At 41.4% G+C, this 16,905-nt stretch overlaps 2 protein-coding genes across 3 annotated transcripts in view; one reads left to right on the forward strand and one right to left on the reverse strand.

Annotated features, from left to right (window-relative positions):
* PIGF (phosphatidylinositol glycan anchor biosynthesis class F) overlaps window positions 1-6,478 on the reverse strand; it is a 55,861-nt gene extending 49,383 nt beyond the window's left edge. The window contains exons 1-4 of the mRNA XM_032770220.2: window positions 6,368-6,478; window positions 3,999-4,249; window positions 1,689-1,780; window positions 365-481 (exon numbers count right to left, since the gene is read on the reverse strand). Of these exons, the coding sequence (XP_032626111.1) occupies window positions 365-481; window positions 1,689-1,780; window positions 3,999-4,226 (437 nt within the window). The 5' untranslated portion in view covers window positions 4,227-4,249; window positions 6,368-6,478. The remainder of the gene's footprint in view (window positions 1-364; window positions 482-1,688; window positions 1,781-3,998; window positions 4,250-6,367) is intronic.
* A 131-nt stretch (window positions 6,479-6,609) lies between these two features.
* CRIPT (CXXC repeat containing interactor of PDZ3 domain) overlaps window positions 6,610-16,905 on the forward strand; it is a 12,619-nt gene continuing 2,323 nt past the window's right edge. Inside the window, exons 1-5 of one of the 2 annotated variants that reach the window (XM_032770225.2) lie at window positions 6,614-6,715; window positions 7,366-7,431; window positions 8,368-8,422; window positions 9,530-9,633; window positions 12,031-12,508. In XM_032770225.2, the coding sequence (XP_032626116.1) occupies window positions 6,700-6,715; window positions 7,366-7,431; window positions 8,368-8,422; window positions 9,530-9,633; window positions 12,031-12,095 (306 nt within the window). In that variant the 5' untranslated portion in view covers window positions 6,614-6,699 and the 3' untranslated portion in view covers window positions 12,096-12,508. Of the gene's footprint in view, window positions 6,716-7,365; window positions 7,432-8,367; window positions 8,423-9,529; window positions 9,634-12,030; window positions 12,509-16,905 lie in introns of those variants that run through there. The other variant, XM_032770227.2, reaches the window with a different exon arrangement.

Below are 16,905 nucleotides of genomic sequence, written 5' to 3' on the forward strand. Positions count from 1 at the left end.
TTACACACCACATCACAGAAACACTAACCCAGGAACCAATCCCTGTGACAAACCCTGTTGCCTTCTCTGTCTCCATATCTACTCTAGCAACACCATCAAAGGACCCAGCCACACCATCAGAGGCTCATTCACCTGCACATTGGTTCTCCACTTGTAAGGTAACTCCCTTCTCTTCACGTGCCACTATATATTTATGCCTGAATCTGTAATTTTCACTCCATGCTCTGAAGAAGTGGGTTTTTTACCCATGAAAGCTTATGCCCAAATAAACCTGTTAGTCTTCAAGGTGCCACTGGACTCCTCATTGTTTTTATTGCAATCATTCATATCTGTTAATACTGCAGGGAGAAAAAAGAAAACTTACCCATTTTTACTGAATACCTTTATCCATGCTTGGATGTTTGGTCCCAGCATACACAAGCAGTGTAAAGTAGTAAATGTAGATAGGAGTACTGCAAACAGAAACGTCTCAAGCACTGACCTATAAAAGAGGGACATAACAGAATTAACTAAAAAAGATCAAGATCAATGAGTCTAAAGAAAATGCCAGCTCCATTAGAAAATGTGCACACTAAAACTAATCTAGGAAGAGAAGTTTCTTCTGTTCAGCCTTTAGGAATAAAGGGAAAGGAACATAATATCCCGTTAGCCCCGTATCCACTAAACAAACTAAAAAATGTAGTAAATCATCTTAAATATTTGGGTCCTGTACAACTTTAACAGACACACTGGTAATTTGTATGGATAGTCACTTTTGAACTATACCTTCCACTGATTTTTTTGTACTTTCCCAAACCTTTCATCTTTCCAGTTTGACTGTGGAAGCAGATAACGAGCTTTACCTGCATGATGATGTCATTACTCAGCATCTCAATGCCACTTCCAAACAGCAGCCATGACAGATGCAAAGCAAGTTTTCCCCTATAACTTAAATCCCAAATGCTAATATGATAGAAGACACAGCAGGACATGGGACATTTATACAACTACAGTAGAAGCTCAGAGTTACAAACTGACGAGTCAACCATACACCTCATTTGGAACCGGAAGTATGCAATCAGGAGCAGAAAAGAGCTCCCACCTCACCCCCTCCCCCGCCAAAAAAAAAAAAAGCAAAATATAGTACTGTATTTAACGTAAACTACTACAAAAATAAAGGGAACATTTAAAAAAAAAGTTGACACGGTAAAAAAAAACTGTTTCTTTGTTTGGTTCGTTTAAATTAAGATGGTTAAAAGCAGCCTTTTTCTTCTGCATAGTAAAGCTTCAAAGCTGTATGAAATCAATGTTCAGTTGTAAACTTCTGAAAGAACAACCATAATGTTTTGTTCAGAGTTATGAACATTCCAGAGTTAAGAACAACCTCCATTCCCAAGGTGTTTGTAACTTTGAGGTTCTACCGTACTGAAATGTTCTCATGCAGTTTTTTTTCCCCATCATTTTCCCATGTAGATTATAAAACAGAATGAGCATACAGTAAAAGGCATGGGGTCAGCTGTCTGTTTTTAATTCCTACTAGTGCCTGCCTCAAAATGTATACAGACAATGAGTGAGGTCCTGCCTCTATTGAAATCAATGGGAATTTTGCCATTGACTTCATTTGGGCCAGAATTTAATCCAAAGACTTTTAACCAATATTTGTAAGGAGCTTTAAAGCTTTTAGGTGAAGATGGGGTTTTTAGACTTACTCTACTAGTGGTGCTCCATAGAGAACGATAATTCCATGAAACAGTATACATGATATGAAGAAGAACACACAGCATTTTAGAAATCTGGTTACCTAAAAAAATAACACTAAAATATCAGGATAATGGTCTACAAATAGTACAATAAGCAATATATATTCTTCATTTTATCAACAGTTTTCCACTATGCCTGCCTTGGAAACATGCCAATGAAGTTATTACATTGGGCTACTGTTGAAACTAATCATTTAATACACAAGTTTTCCTGTGTTTAGTGTTTTAAAGCACCATCAGCTTAAAAAAATAAAATCACACTTCAGTTTGAAAATGTGTTTTACCTACTGTAGTACTATTACAAACAACACCTACAATAACTATGACTGAGAAGGAAAACATGAAAAAAAATGTTTCCCAGGTTGTTTCCCGTGCAGCTCTGACAGTACTTTGTGTTTTATGCTTCTTTTATTGGAATGCATCTTCCACAAAGTACCAAGGAGGATTAAAAAATAAACAAAATATTTTAAAACCTGGCAGAGAGACTCAGAGACATCATAATATATAAAACTATATTTGACTCCAACTACATTTTAAAACTGACTAGATTTCAAGATGACAGTGCCACTTTCAGAAATGGGTATCTAACTTTCTACAATCCTGAAGTTCTCAAACTTCATAGAACTGCGACCCCCTCCTGACAACAAAACTTACTACAGGACCCCAGGAGGGGGGATCGAAGCTTGAGACCATCCAAGCCCCACCACCCTAGGGGATGGGGATGGCAAAGCCAAAGCCTCACCTCCTCAGGCTGGGGGGCCAAAGCCCAAGAGCTTCAGCACCAGGCAGGGGGCCTGTAACCCTAGCCCTGCCACCCAGGGCTGAAGCCCTCAGGCTTGGGCTTCGGCCCCGGGACCCAGCAAGTCTAAGCCACCCCTGGCGACCCCATTAAAATGGGGTCATAATCCACTTTGGTGTCCCAACCCACAGTTTGAGAACCGCTGATGCACATAATATTTTTAAAAATATATCATTAATTTTCTAACAATTTAGATGGTACTCATTTGTTACCTGTTTTTCTTCTGTGGGAGTTTGATGAGCAGTTTTGATTAAAAAAGCACCACCCAAAGCTGAGCGGTTCTATTCAACTCAAGTCACAAAGGAAACTTCCAACATTAGTTAAGTTTCAAGCTACATGTAAAGTTTTTAGTTGTTTTTTTTTCTTCAAGTCACAAACCCTAAAAAGAGGGGTTTTTTTAATGATTTGTGTCATTTTTTGCCCTTATCAAATAAATCAATGTCACCTAACACGCTATGTTATTGCTTTCAAGCTATTTGCCTTGCCAAGCTATTTGAACATCATCAAGTTCTTAATAACAGCAGTCTAATCCCTTGGCTCAGCAACTGAGATACAGAAGAAAGGTGGTGTCAAGATGCCTTTGTGCTTCCCCGATCCTGGGCTTGCTGGGTACTGGTCCAGACCCCATGCTAAAATTAATTTCTTGGTGTTCACATTCCCAACTCCTCACCTGCAAAATGTTATACTATAGTGTCTATGAAATTGCAGTGCCCGTGGGAGCTGGCTGGTTGTTCAAGTGACCTTAACTATCCATTCCAATACTTTCCCAATTAATTTTGCCACGCTTTACCTTCATTTCTATGGGCTTGATTTAAAAAAACAAAAAAACAAAAAAAAACAAAACACACTTCCAGGATTTTACTGTTTTTCTTTCTCAAATTATTGTTATGGCCTGAACAACTACTAACTGCAGAGGAGAACAAACCTCTCCATAATGCTGGCTTAGGCCCTGATCCTGCAGTGACTGTGTGTATATAGAACTCTGCATTCACAGAGTCCCACAGACTTCTGCCAGCGTGGAGCTTATTGGAGGATCACGGTCTTAGGCTATAAACCACCAGTTCTTGAAAACACACTAAGACTTATCTCAGCCAGGACCCCTGGTTTCGCTGACAGTGTCAGAGGTAGAAAGATCCCAGTTGGAGTGGAGTTGGCAGCATCAGGATTCCTGGGTCCTCTACCTGACTGTGGGAAGGGAGTGGGATCTAGTAGTTAGAGTACAGTAATGCTCCCCCCTGAAAACTTCAGTAGAAGAGAACGTTTAACACTGATGAAAATACTGGAAAACTCGTTTCAAAAGGTAATACACATTTACTCAGATCATTTACAAAGGCCAAGATTTGACAACCAAGCACCTGAATGTATTTTGTCCTTTCACTTTCCTAGCTGATTCCTTCAGTAAAAAGACAGTCAATCCTCCCTCAAAGCTACTAACATTAAGCTAACTATACAAATCTTACCTTGTGAGCAAATGAAATTCTCTTAGAAGATGGATTTGGTTTAAGTATTATATACAAGATTATATTTACAGTAGTTACACAAATAGAACAGATGCACAACCAGATAAGGTGTGTTCCCAAAACTGAGAAGTTCTCCAAGAAGAGAGGTGGAACAATAGTTGTTAGGATAATGGACAAAACAGAGATAACGTGGGCACACAGCAGTCTCTTTATTTCTGTATCTTTCATGGTGTTCTACCTCGAATATCCACCTACAATAAAGCAAACAACATTATTGCAGTTAATTACTGAAAGGTTTAAGAGGAAGGAAAAATATTTTTCCTGGTTAGAATGCATACCAAGATGAATTATGTGCTGTTCTAAAATAGAAAACTCAGTTTAAGAGCAATCATTATATTTCATTCCAAAAAAGTTTCAGAATTAAAAAGCTAGCAATAAAATACTTCAAAACTGGTTACCCAATGGTTCAAAAGCTGGCTGAACTGAATACTCACACAGCCTAGATGATGCTGATTCACTGCTGATTAATTTGATTTTGAGACAACTAATAGGAACATTTTTGATGATTTTTTTATATACAACATTCCTCTGAAGTCTTTGCAACAACACTGTGATATACTGGTTCCCATGGTTGAGCACAAAGAGAAAATACATACAAACAAATATGAAACTCAGCATCTTCATTCTCCATGTGAACAAAAGCACACACAGAGTAAACAAAAAGTAATCAAACAGCACAAAAAACAAAAAGCAGACTTGAAAAAATATACGCTTTCATAATTTTAAGTTTTAAAACATGGGGCATAGAAAAATATAAATTATAAATTGATGGAAACCTTTTAAAGAGCCGATGCAATTTTCAACCTTAACTATCCACTTCTAGTCAACCTAAATACGTAACTGTTTGGGAGGTAGGGCATTCAAATAACTAAGATTTAACCTTTACTACATACAACCAAAAAGAAACTCAAGAACCTAACTCTCCAGCCCACCCTCTCCTGATTTTCTGATATATGGGGAATCCAATTACACAGTCTTGCAAGATACACTGGGGAAGGGAAGGGTTAATATTATTCTGTATTATTCTTTGCAACCTGTAATTGGCAACGGATTGTGATAATGTTTCCTGCTACAACATCTGATGCATGGGCCATGCTGATGTTTGCATCCCCAGGCAGTGACAGTCTGCACCACAGGCTTTGTGCATCAGACAATTTGCAGAGAGGCAAAATGTCATGACCTACCTTCTTCTTAGCTTATGTGCAAGGTGCCTCAGCAGGCATTTGTCCAGGATTCACCCTCAAATTTGGTCAGCAGCAGGAGGAGCAGCCTAAGGAACAGTGCTTCTATATCAGGGGTTGGAAACCTTTAAGAAGTGGTGTGCTGACTCTTCATTTATTCACTTTGATTTAAGGCTTCCCGTGCCAGTAATACATTTTAACATTTTTTGAAGGTCTCTTTCTATAAGTCTATAATATATAACTAAACTATTGTTATATGTAAAGTAAACAAGGTTTTTAAAATGTTTAAGAGGCTCATTTAAAATTAAATTAAAATGAAGAGCCCCCTGGACCGGTGGTGAGGACCCAGGCAGTTTGAGTGCCACTGAAAATCACTCATCTGCCGCCTTTGGACGTGGCCATTTGGTGCCTACCCCGGTCTATATCCTGAAGTTTCCACAATCGGGGACTTTTTGATGTAAAATTTTTTGAAATGAAAATTCCATTTCCAAGTTGAAACAGGTTTACTCACAATTCCCAGGTTCTGGAAATTTCCAGATATAGAAACACGTGTAAAAGCTTTATGGAAATTTTTTCCCGCAAGATTTGGGAAATTTTTAGCACTAGGGCTGGGAAATGTTGACATCACGATATATAGAAGCACGGCTACTGGAAGAAAGGAGTCAGTTGGGGGAGCAGCCACCGGGGAAGAGACCAAATGGGGGAAAATGCCTGCAGGGGGAGAGAAACGGGGGGGGGCGAGGGAAAAAAGCCGGTGACGGGGGGTAGAAGCAGGCGGGATGAGAAGCCGGCAGGCAGGAGGGGGACGAGGAAACGGGGAAACCGGGGGTGGGGTGAGATGGAGACGGGAATGCAGGATGTGAGGAGAACGCGCGGCGGGGGGGTGTAGAGAGGACACAGAGGAGAAGCTGGGGGCGGGGGAGAGACGGGGAGAGAGACGGGAGAAGCCGGGGTGGGGGGGAGAGGATAGAAGCGTGGGTGGAGAGCCGGCGGCGGGAGGGAGAGGGGAGGGGAAGACGGGAGAAGCCGGCGGGGGGAGGAAAAGCGGGTTGGGAGAACCGGCGGGAGGGGAGAGGCACGGGGGGGAGCAGTCTGGTGGGGGTGACGGCAAGGCCGTATTCCTCTTACCTGAGTCTCACCCATGAGGCAGTGGGCGGGGCTACGCCGAACGCGAGGTCAGAGGTCACAGGGCCCACCTGTCCCTTCGTTCTAGTCTCTACGTGGGTGGCCGCGCGGCGCTCAATGCGGAGGAAACGAGGGTTGAGATTGACAGGTGGTGGGGACCAATCAGGCAAACAGGCTATGTGATTTGGGCAAACCGATAGGCTGTATCCGGGGGAAGGGCGAGGCGGAGGCCGGAAGCGGAAGAGGCAGAGGCACTGGCGGTTTGTTTACGTTTTTACTACTGCTGTCTCCCCGCGGCTGCCCGGCTCCGGCTCCGGCTCCGGCTCCGGCTCAGCATGGTCTGCGAGAAGTGTGAGTCCCCGCGGGCAGCCTCCCCTCTCCTCCCCCCCCCCTTGCAGCCCTTCCCGCTAGCGCCCCGGCATTGAGACCCCCACCCCCCAGCCTGCGCTGGAAGCGCGCGTTGAACCCCCCCTGAGGGTCTCAACCACGAGACTGTCTTGTCCCTTCCGCCGTCCCACGTCCCCGTAGGGGGCAGGGTGCCCAGCGGCCTCCCCGCGGTCCGCTTTCCTTCCCCGCTCTCAGCAGCTGGTAGACCCGCGGGGGCAGGTCTCCCCTGCGGGCTGGGCCTCATCTCCACCCCCTTCCCCGGCTAGTAGGTGGGGACCGAGACGGGCATAGCTATGGGCTGAAGTGCACAGGGTTGTGTGACGCACCTGTTGCTTGGCGGCCACTCGATGTTCGCACCGCTGCCTCTTGGCTCTCCCTGCTCTCGCCTTACGTCCTGATCCTGTGCCATTGCTTCTGTGGGTGAACAGGCCTCTCTCACGAAAGGAACCTATAGCGGCCAAGCACAGCCTGGCTTCTGACGGGCTTGCTGAGCACGGACTCCAGAAATACATATTTAATGACATTTGTGGTAATAAGCAGTGTTTGCGTAGTGGCCTTAATGAGAACTAGGTCTAGTTCTCCTCCCCCCCACCCCCGTGTATGTTCTGTTATAGGTGAGAAGAAACTTGGCACTGTGATTACACCTGACACATGGAAGGATGGAGCAAGAAACACTACAGGTACTGCATTTAAAGAGTTACTTAGCTGAGGAAGAATTTATTCTCTTATTACACAAAGAGATGTCAGTAGATAAGCTCGTCTCCCACTTCTGCCCTTCGTTTTAGTCAGATTTTTTTCCCATGATAATTCAGTCTACTGGGAATGTAACTAGCTTGATCTTCTGTGGTGCTGTATGTATTTCTACTATATTGCAGTACGAAATAATGATGGGTGTAAACATGGACTAAGATGTCCTGTCGTCTCACATCTTAATCCTTAGGGTACCCTATATTCATTTTTTCCACCCATTTATTTGCTTTAGTCCACTTACCCGCAACATTTTACTTTGCACCTCAGTTGTGCAGTGAGTTCTGTGCCTGCTGTAGTCCACTCACCTGGGGCTTTACATAGCAATACTTTGAAGTCAATAGGAAAAGGAATCAGACCTTTGCCCATTTTTTCCTCCTTGACCAAAACCTGTATCATATTAACTGTACAGTGGAAATGAGAATTCATATATTGTAGAGATTCTCTGATGGAAGTTTCTGTAAATGTACAAAATATTGAGTATGCATCCTCTAAGCGTTGTGTTTTAATACACTGTCTCGACGCGGCAGGTAAACAAGCCGACTTGGCCCGGCCTGCCAGGGGCTTTCCCTAAACAAGCGACAAACCATCTTTGAGAACCACTGCTGTAGATAACTTTTCATTGCTTATAATATATTGCACTTCCACTACATTTAGTGTATAATAGTAGTAATATGAGAACTCAGTGTGTGTTCTATTGGACTTTCAAGACTTATGACATTTATGGGCTTTTGTTTTGAATGAACTTTTTCCCCCTTATTTGATCAAGCCTGAGAGGGGCATTTGGCTGTGTCTTTTGTTTTTAATTTAGTAAATAAGCTTTTTACAAATAACTTTGATATTAGTCAGTTTATCTTTCCTCTATAAAGAAAGTGGCGGACGAAAACTAAATGAAAATAAGGCACTGACTTCAAAGAAGGCAAGGTTAGTATTGCAATTTTAACTTTACTCAGATAAGAATAAAAGTCTCATACAAGTTTTGGCCCCAGTACAAACTTTTTTATGTATTTCTGGGTAATTATTAAAACTGATATACAGTTCTCATTCTATTTGCCTGACAGAATGCAAGCTATTTGAGGCAAAGACCATGCAATATTATGATGCTATAAATATTTGTAAACAAACATATGCCTCTTCAGATTCATCTTGTATTTCTGTGTTCTAGGGAGAACACAGTAGTACAACTGCCCAAACTTTGCAATGGTTAAGTCCACCCTAAACTTACATATATCTGCAGAGTTGTGCACTCATGTCTTATTTTAGATTTGGAGAGGAAGGGTTTGATATTGTTTAGGAATTGGGAGATCTGGGTTCTGTTATTGCAGGGGTGGGCAACCTTTTTGTCCTGAGGGCCACATTGGGGAATAGAAATTGTATGGCAGGCCATGAATGCTCACAAAATTGGGGTGGGGGTGTGGAAGGGGGTGTGGGCTCTGGGGTGGGGCTGCAGGTGAGGAGTTTGGGGTGTAGGAGGGTGCTCTGGGGTAGGACTGAGGGGTTTGCATAGTGGAAGGGGGATCAGGGTTGGGGCATGGGGAGAGGCTCAGAGGGTGCAGGCCACCTCCATGTTGTTGCGTCTCACAAGACTTCCTGTGAGACCATGAGTCACTGAGAAACCGCTGAGTGCCTGTTTATCCACTTGTAAAATAGTGTGATAGATTTGGCCTCATCAGAGTGTTGAGGCTTAATTCACTTTTTGCAAAGTGCTTAGAGACCGTAGGTGAAAGGTGTGAAAGTGCAAAATATTCTATCATTAATAGTTTACAAATAAAGACTTGCATTTGATCAGCTTTGTCTACACACTGCAGGGATGTGCAGTGGGCTATATTATTCGCTTCCATATGCCATATTTGGCCTTAGGACTCTTTGAATGTCTCTCTCCTAGGCCATAGTCTTTCTACATTGTGCCTTCATAGTCACGTCAAATTCAATGGTTTTGCAGTTATCATGATGAGGCAGATGGGAGTATTTTCTCCTGTGGCTTTTACATGAACGTAATATGTGTGAAATATTTTATTTTTTTCATCCTAGATTTGATCCTTATGGGAAGAACAAATTTGCAATATGCCGGATTTGTAAGAGTTCTGTTCATCAGCCAGGGTCTCACTACTGCCAGGGATGTGCTTATAAAAAAGGTGAGATTTATGTAGCATGACTTTTCCTTCCCCATCCCAACTTGAATTTAGTGCACAAATGGAACTCCACTTGTTTTAATTTTAGGCATCAAAAACAGTAGAGCTGAAGAATACTTCAAGCTTACCTGGGTAGGTTTATGGAAAACCATTATTGAAGGTTGCTGTTGCTGAGCAACTTCATGATCTCTTTTAATATAAAATAATGTGATTGTGTTTGAAATTCATTTTTAGATTCATAGATTCTAAGGCCAAGAAGGGACCATAATGATCATCTAGTTTGACCTCCTGCATAATGCAGGTCATAAACTTCCACCCCAGAATGCCCCAGAGCATATATGCAGGCTTAATTTAAAAATTCCCAGTGAAGGAGACTCCACCATGACCATTGTTAAAGTGTACCAATGGTTAATTAACCTTACCGTTAGAAATGTATACCTTATTTCCAGTCTGAATTTGTCTAGCTTCAATTTCCAGGCATTTGATCTTGTTACACCCTTGCTACAGTTTTCCCATATAGTCTCAAATTTTACTTTATATTTAATAGTCTCACGCCAAAAGAAGTTATCTTTAGGTGCCTGTAGCATACAAGCCTCACAAGGCCTTTGATTCTGGCTGTGTAGCACAAAAGGAAGAGAGGAGAACCCAGTTTGAGAGAGAATTAAGTGATGGTGGTTCCTGAAGAGTGCATATGTCAGTGGCTGTCTTTGTGACTGACTCTGACTTCCCATGAACCCAGCTGCAATTTGTGGCAATCAAATGGAGCAACTATGCCACACTCAGTAGAGGGATAATGCTAATTTTATTGAAGGAGACTTACTAAACGAAACTTGCACTAAGCTGAAACTGAGAAGTAAAAGTTATAGATCAAATCAGCAGCACAAAGAAGCAGACCATTGCAATGCATCCATTATGGTCTGTACAACAGTGTTTCCATACCGTTGAGCTGGGCACGCACAGGGGTGAGTTGATCCTCCATTCCTGACTCTAAACTTCCTGACTCTTATTGGTTTACAGGAGACTTGTAATTATATTTAGGGCTGTCAATTAATCGCAGCTTGGCAACCAATTAACGCAAAACAAATTAACTAGGTTTTTTTAAAAAGTCATGATTAATGACAGTTTTAATCACACTGTTAAGCAATAATAGAATACCAGTTTAAATGTATTACAAATATTTTTGGATGTTTTCTACATTTTCAAATATACTAATTTCAGTTACAACACAGAAAACAAAGTGTACAGTGCTCACTCGATTACTTTTATTACAATTATTTGCAAAAAAGATAAACACAAAATAGTATGTTTCAGTTCACCTGATACAAGTACTGTAGTGCAATCTTTTTACTGTGAAAGTGCAGAACTTGTAGTTGATATTCACCCCTTCTTGTCAACTGTTGGGAATGGACCAAATGCATCCTAATTGAATTGGCCTTGTTAGCACTGACCCCCAACTTCATAAGACAATTTCCATCTTTTCATGCGCTGTATATTTATATCTGCTACTGTATTTTCCACTCCATGCATCTGATGAAGTGGGTTATATTCCACAAAAGCTTATGCCCAAATAAATTTATTAGTCTCTAAGGTGCCACAAGGACTCCTCTTTGTTTTTACTAAGACAAACAAGTTTGTTTACATTTATGGGAGTTAATGCTGCCTGCTTCTTACTTACAGTGTCTTTTGAAAGTGAGAACAGGTGTTTGCATGACACTCTTGTAACCGGCGTTGCAAGGTATTTACATGCCAGATGTGTAAGAATTAGTATGACCCTTCATGCTTTGACTTGTAGGCACTACAATACTTGTATGAGTTGAATTGAAAAATGCTATTTCTTTTATATATCTTTTTTACAGGGCAAATATTTGTAATAAAAAGTAATGTAAAGTGAGCACTGTACATTTTGTATTCTGTGTTATAATTTAAATTTAATATATTTGAAAATGGAGAGAAACAACCAAAAATATTTATAATAAATTTAAATTGGTTTTCTATTATTTTTAACGGTGCAATTAAAACTGCGATTAATTGTGACTATTTTTTAATTTCATGAGTAATTGCAATTATTTTTAATTGTTTGACAGCCCTAATTATATTAGTTATATATGTTAATATTTTAAATGTTAGTGATTTACCCATAGTGTAGCTGTATCGTTGAGACATAAACTGCTTTAGCAGTATAATATCGCTACTGCATAGTTTGCAATTTCCTGTAACAATCAAGAGCGTACACATACAACTTGAGAATGAGAGCTCATTCTACTCATCCATCAACTTTTCCTGTTTAATAACTTTTTGGAAGAGACTTTATAAAGACTTACAGCCATGAAAATCTTTGAAAAGAAATTTACCCAAACAAAACTCTTAATATGACTTGCACACCTTATTCTTCATTTTTAGGCATCTGCTCAATGTGTGGGAAAAAAGTCTTGGATACCAAGAACTACAAACAAACATCTGTCTGATTATGTTAAGTGAGGATTTTATGCACTTATTTCTGAAAATCTTTGTACAATTTAACTTCTAATCTAAAATAGCTTGTGAATATTATTAGAGAGTAATATGTGTCTGAAGAAAATACTGAAAGACACATTTGACCAGAAGTCCAAGAGATCTGACATTTATTATTTTAGCAGTAAACTTACTGATGTTTTAAAATAATGGTTTTACACATATTGATATTGTACTGAATTGCAATAAGATGTCTACTTAGTGTTCAAATCGAAACTACCACCATCATATCTCAGATTCTCAGACTTTGTATTCCTGCTAGTCCACTGTTAGTTTTGACTCGACCACTTACATAATAGTGTAAACATTTTGTAAATGCTTAAAATATGAGATCATGTCAACTCATTAAAGTCGTTGTTCCTGTTCAGTTTTCATTTACTTTATTTTCTGATAACTTTACATATTTGTAACTTTCCACATTAAAAAATGCATGGTTACAGTTTTGTCCTGCACTGTGGAATGTTGCTGTGTAGGTATGAACAACACTTCACTCTTGTTGAGACTTCTCATTGGAGTAATGTTGATCAAATTAAAACAAATGATTTGAATACTAAATAAAAAAATAAACCCAACCCATTACTACCGGTAATTTAAATTAATAACTGCCAGTTTACTTCAATTAATGTTACCTTTGCAGCTGAGTTTAGATAGCCAAATGCTTTAGAAATATCTTATCAAGTCTCCTCTTTGAGATTAGTTATTACACCCATTTTGCACAGGGATGTCTACTTGCTCAAGACAATAAAACAAATTCTAATGCTAGTCCCCTGATATTCTTCATGTCCTACTGTAGCTGGAGTGTGGTCTTAAACAGCTCATTCAAGAACCTTAGTTCCAAAATCTGTGCTAGAATAAATGCTTCAAAAGAACTATGAAAAGTGACCTTCACAAACTGAGTAGGAGGGACTGAAGGTGTACATCCACTTTCCTGGGAAGGAGGGTGCTTATTTGAGAGAGGATATCTAGAAATGATATGTTTGTAAACGTGAGCACACAAGTCTGAACTTTAGCTGGTGCTGTTCCTTATTATAGTATTCTTACTGGCCTGTGGCTAATCGTAGAAGATTAGGGTTGGAAGAGACCTCATGAGGTCATCTAGTCCAACCCCCTGCTCAAAGCAGGACCCACCCCAACTAAATCATCCCAGCCAAGGCTTTGTCAAGCTGAGCCTTAAAAAGCTCTAAGATGGAGATTCCACCACCTCCCTAGGTAACACATTCTAGTGTTCACCACCCTCCTAGTAAAAAAGTTTTTCCTAATATCCAACCTCCTCCACTGCAACTTGAGACCATTGCTCCTTGTTCTGTCATCTGCCACCACTGAGAACAGCCTAGCTCCATCTTCTTTGAAATTCCCCTTCAAGTAGTTGAAGGCTGCTATCAAATCCCCCCTCACTCTTCTCTTCTGCAGACTAAATAAACCTAGTTCCCTCAGCCTCTCCTCATAAGTCGTGTGCCCCAGCCCCCTACTCATTTTCGTTGCCCTCTGCTGGTCTCTCTCCAGTTTGTCCACATCCTTTCTGTAGTGGGGGGCCCAAAACTGGACCCGGTACTCCAGATCTAGCCTCACCAGTGTTGAATAGAGGGGAATAATCACTTCCCTTGATCTGCTGGCAACGTTCCTACTGATGTAGCCCAATATGCCATTAGCTGTCTTGGCAACAAGGGCACACTGCTGACTCATAACCAGCTTCTTATCCATTGTAATCCCGAGGTCCTTTTCTGCAGAATTGCTGCTTAGCCAGTCGGTCCCCAGCTTGTAGCACTGCTTGGGATTCTCCATCATGTGCAAGAAATATTAATAAAAGTACTACAAATACCGTGAGCTAAAGGACTGTTAACTATTTGTAGCAGCCTAAATCAAGAGAATGCTCTTCCAGAGCTACCAGGACTTGTAGGGGTTTTAAGTCTTTAGAATCCTCCTTTCTGCTCCCATTGAAGTATCACTTAAGCAATGATAGTAGCATATGTGCCATCTACAGCTACACAAGGATTTGTTTTTGTTTCCTTATATGTAATATTTTTTTCTAAGGGTCTATGTATAGGATCCACCTTCAGCTCCTGGAAACCCTGGCTGGTAAGCCTTCCTTGTGAATTAAGCAGCACATACAGTCCACCAGGGTACCTCCACCAAGCATCTTTATTATTTGTTTATATTCTAGGTACATCCCAGCAGCTACATAGAGCCTCTTTCTACTCCCTGATTTAGCCTTTTATACTTCTTGCTTTCTTCTCAGAGCTATCCAGCTGGTGAGATCATTAGTTCATCAAGCTTCATACAAAAGGGATAGCTCAGTGGTTTGAGCATTGGTCTGCTAAACCCAGGCTTGTGAGTTCAATCCTTGAGGGGGCCATTTGGGGATTGGTCCTGCTTTGAGCAGGGCGTTGGACTAGATGATCTCCTGAGGACCCTTCCAACTCTAATAATCTATCTATAAAAAGCAGCAAAGAATCCTGTGGCACCTTATAGACTAACAGACATTTTGGAGTATGAGCTTTCGTGGGTGAATACCCACTTTGTCGGATGCACGTAGTGGAAATTTCCAGGGGCAGCCATATATATGCAAGCAAGAAGCAAGCTAGAGATAACGAGGTTAGTTCAGTCAGGGAGGATGAGGTCCTGTTCTAGCAGCTGAGGTGTGAAAACCAAGGGAGGAGAAACTGGTTTTGTAGTTGGCAAGCCATTCAGTCTTTGTTTAATCCTTCATACAGGTGCAAGTGATCCCTTCCAAACCCAAACTACCTCAGTCACTCCTACTTTAACTATACCCAGTGCCAGGGGTGTTCTAAGTGGCTGGCTTCCAGTGACCTCAAATTATGGCAGCTAACATCACCCCATCACAGGGTCCCTTCCCTTGCTACCACTATCCCTTTTTGCCTGATTTGCAACTCCCTTCAGCTATCTCTCAGATGTTGTTTCATTCTACAAATAGCTGTACTTAGTTTAATTTTTCTCTTACTGTCACAACTATTACTGAAACAACTTTATGACTCACCCAAGAAATACTGCAAACTGTTGGTGGTGATATTTCCTGATGGGAGGTGGAGAAAACTGACCTATGGAGAAGACATTAGGTGTGGCAAGCCATTCTGTTTGCAGCCTTTCTTTTCCAAACTGCCCTGCTGCAGCAGAGCTGGATGCAGGTTTTGTGGGGTCCTGTATTGACATAAGCCCCTGTTGGCTGTCAGTATTCAGCATAGAACAGTTGCAGGGGAAGGGTTTGGCAACCAGGCCAGGGATTAAAGAATTGTTCATGAGGGGGATAGGGAACAAGGGAAATGAAAGTGTTAGCTTTTGGGATGGAACATGATGAGTGTAGATCGTATGTCTTGACAGTGACCTCAAGTAAGTCTTTTGTGATGGAGGTGGTATCCCCACAGTAGAGCCCTGTGCAGCTACACTCTTGGATAAGGGAGAGGGCTGGCTCAGTGCTTCAGAGTGGTGCCTGTTACTAACTCCTGTATGGTAGTTTGAATGTATCCCTCAGAGCAGCAGTATCTGCCACTGCCACATTTCATACTCCTAGTAGAAAGAGGCCATGGTGATGGCTGTAGTAGTGGCGCTGTGTCTCAGCGAGTTATCTTTTGACAAAGGCCTAAAGAAATATGTGATGGAAAACATTTCAAGTTCCTTTCTATCCCAGGTAGGGAAGTGACAGTAACGTTGCTATGCTCAGCCAGCAGTCACTGGTTGAAATACACTGCTTTTACCTCCTGAGGTGTGCTGCTACTCCTGTGGAAACTACCAGGGCAAAAACTGTGTACGTGCTCTAACATGACAGTTTTAAAACTTCTGTTTGCCTTGTTTGCACAGAGCTGATGTGTCATCAAAAACTGATGGGAAAAGACTGGTATTCACAAGATCATTATAGGCACAGTAATTTCTTTAAATGCCCTAATTTCTTCCTTTGCCTCTGCCAGGCCAAGCCTTAACTTTCTTTGGAGGAGACTTGGATCTTCCATCTTGTTTTAGGGGGAGGCTGGTAAAAGCATGGTTATTAAATTCAGTGGAGCTCTGCTGATTTACACCAGAAGAAAATGGGGTCCAGTGGAAGAACAGTGTAAAATCAAGTCCAGTAAGACATCTGTGATGCATCTTTTTAATTGGGTAACACTCAGAGTGTCTCCCGTTTCACACCGTAGTCAAAAGCTTCACCCATGTAAAAGTTCAGACTAAGAGTAGATAAGGAAAGACCTCTTTCTGTGTAACCAACTCCAGCACATAAGTCTCTAACTTGAAAAAAAAATCTTGTATATCAGGAAATGTATGTTTTATCTGTCCACTGTGAGAGCAGAAGCTAAAGTGGCATATTCTGAAAACTAGGATGGGATGCAATATCAGCCCTATATGGATGAGGGATAGTTCAGTGGTTTGAGCATTGGCCTGCTAAACCTAGCATTGTGAGTTTAATCCTTGAGGGGGCCAGTTAAGGCTCTGGGGCAAAATCAGTACTTGGTCCTGCTAGTGAAGGCCGGGGGCTGGACTCAATGACCCTTCAGGGTCCCTTCCAGTTCTAGGAGATAGGTATATTAAAAAAAAAAGAGAGAGAATGAAGAGTTCACAGGAGTCTGATAAATCCTCTAGGTGCAGCAAAGTGGGCTGAGATGTCAGGTTTGATTTGTTGTTAGATCCAGCTGGAGAGGAGGTGGGTCTTCATAAAAGAAATCAGTGAATGCTACAGGTGAAATCCAAGGAAGAGACCCAGTAAAGAGGATTTCTGTCTCTGGGGAAAGCTGATGGAAGAAGGCTATAGGGATGGAATCC

This window comes from Chelonoidis abingdonii, chromosome 3, assembly GCF_003597395.2.
Source record: "Chelonoidis abingdonii isolate Lonesome George chromosome 3, CheloAbing_2.0, whole genome shotgun sequence".
Classification (NCBI taxonomy): domain Eukaryota; kingdom Metazoa; phylum Chordata; order Testudines; family Testudinidae; genus Chelonoidis; species Chelonoidis abingdonii.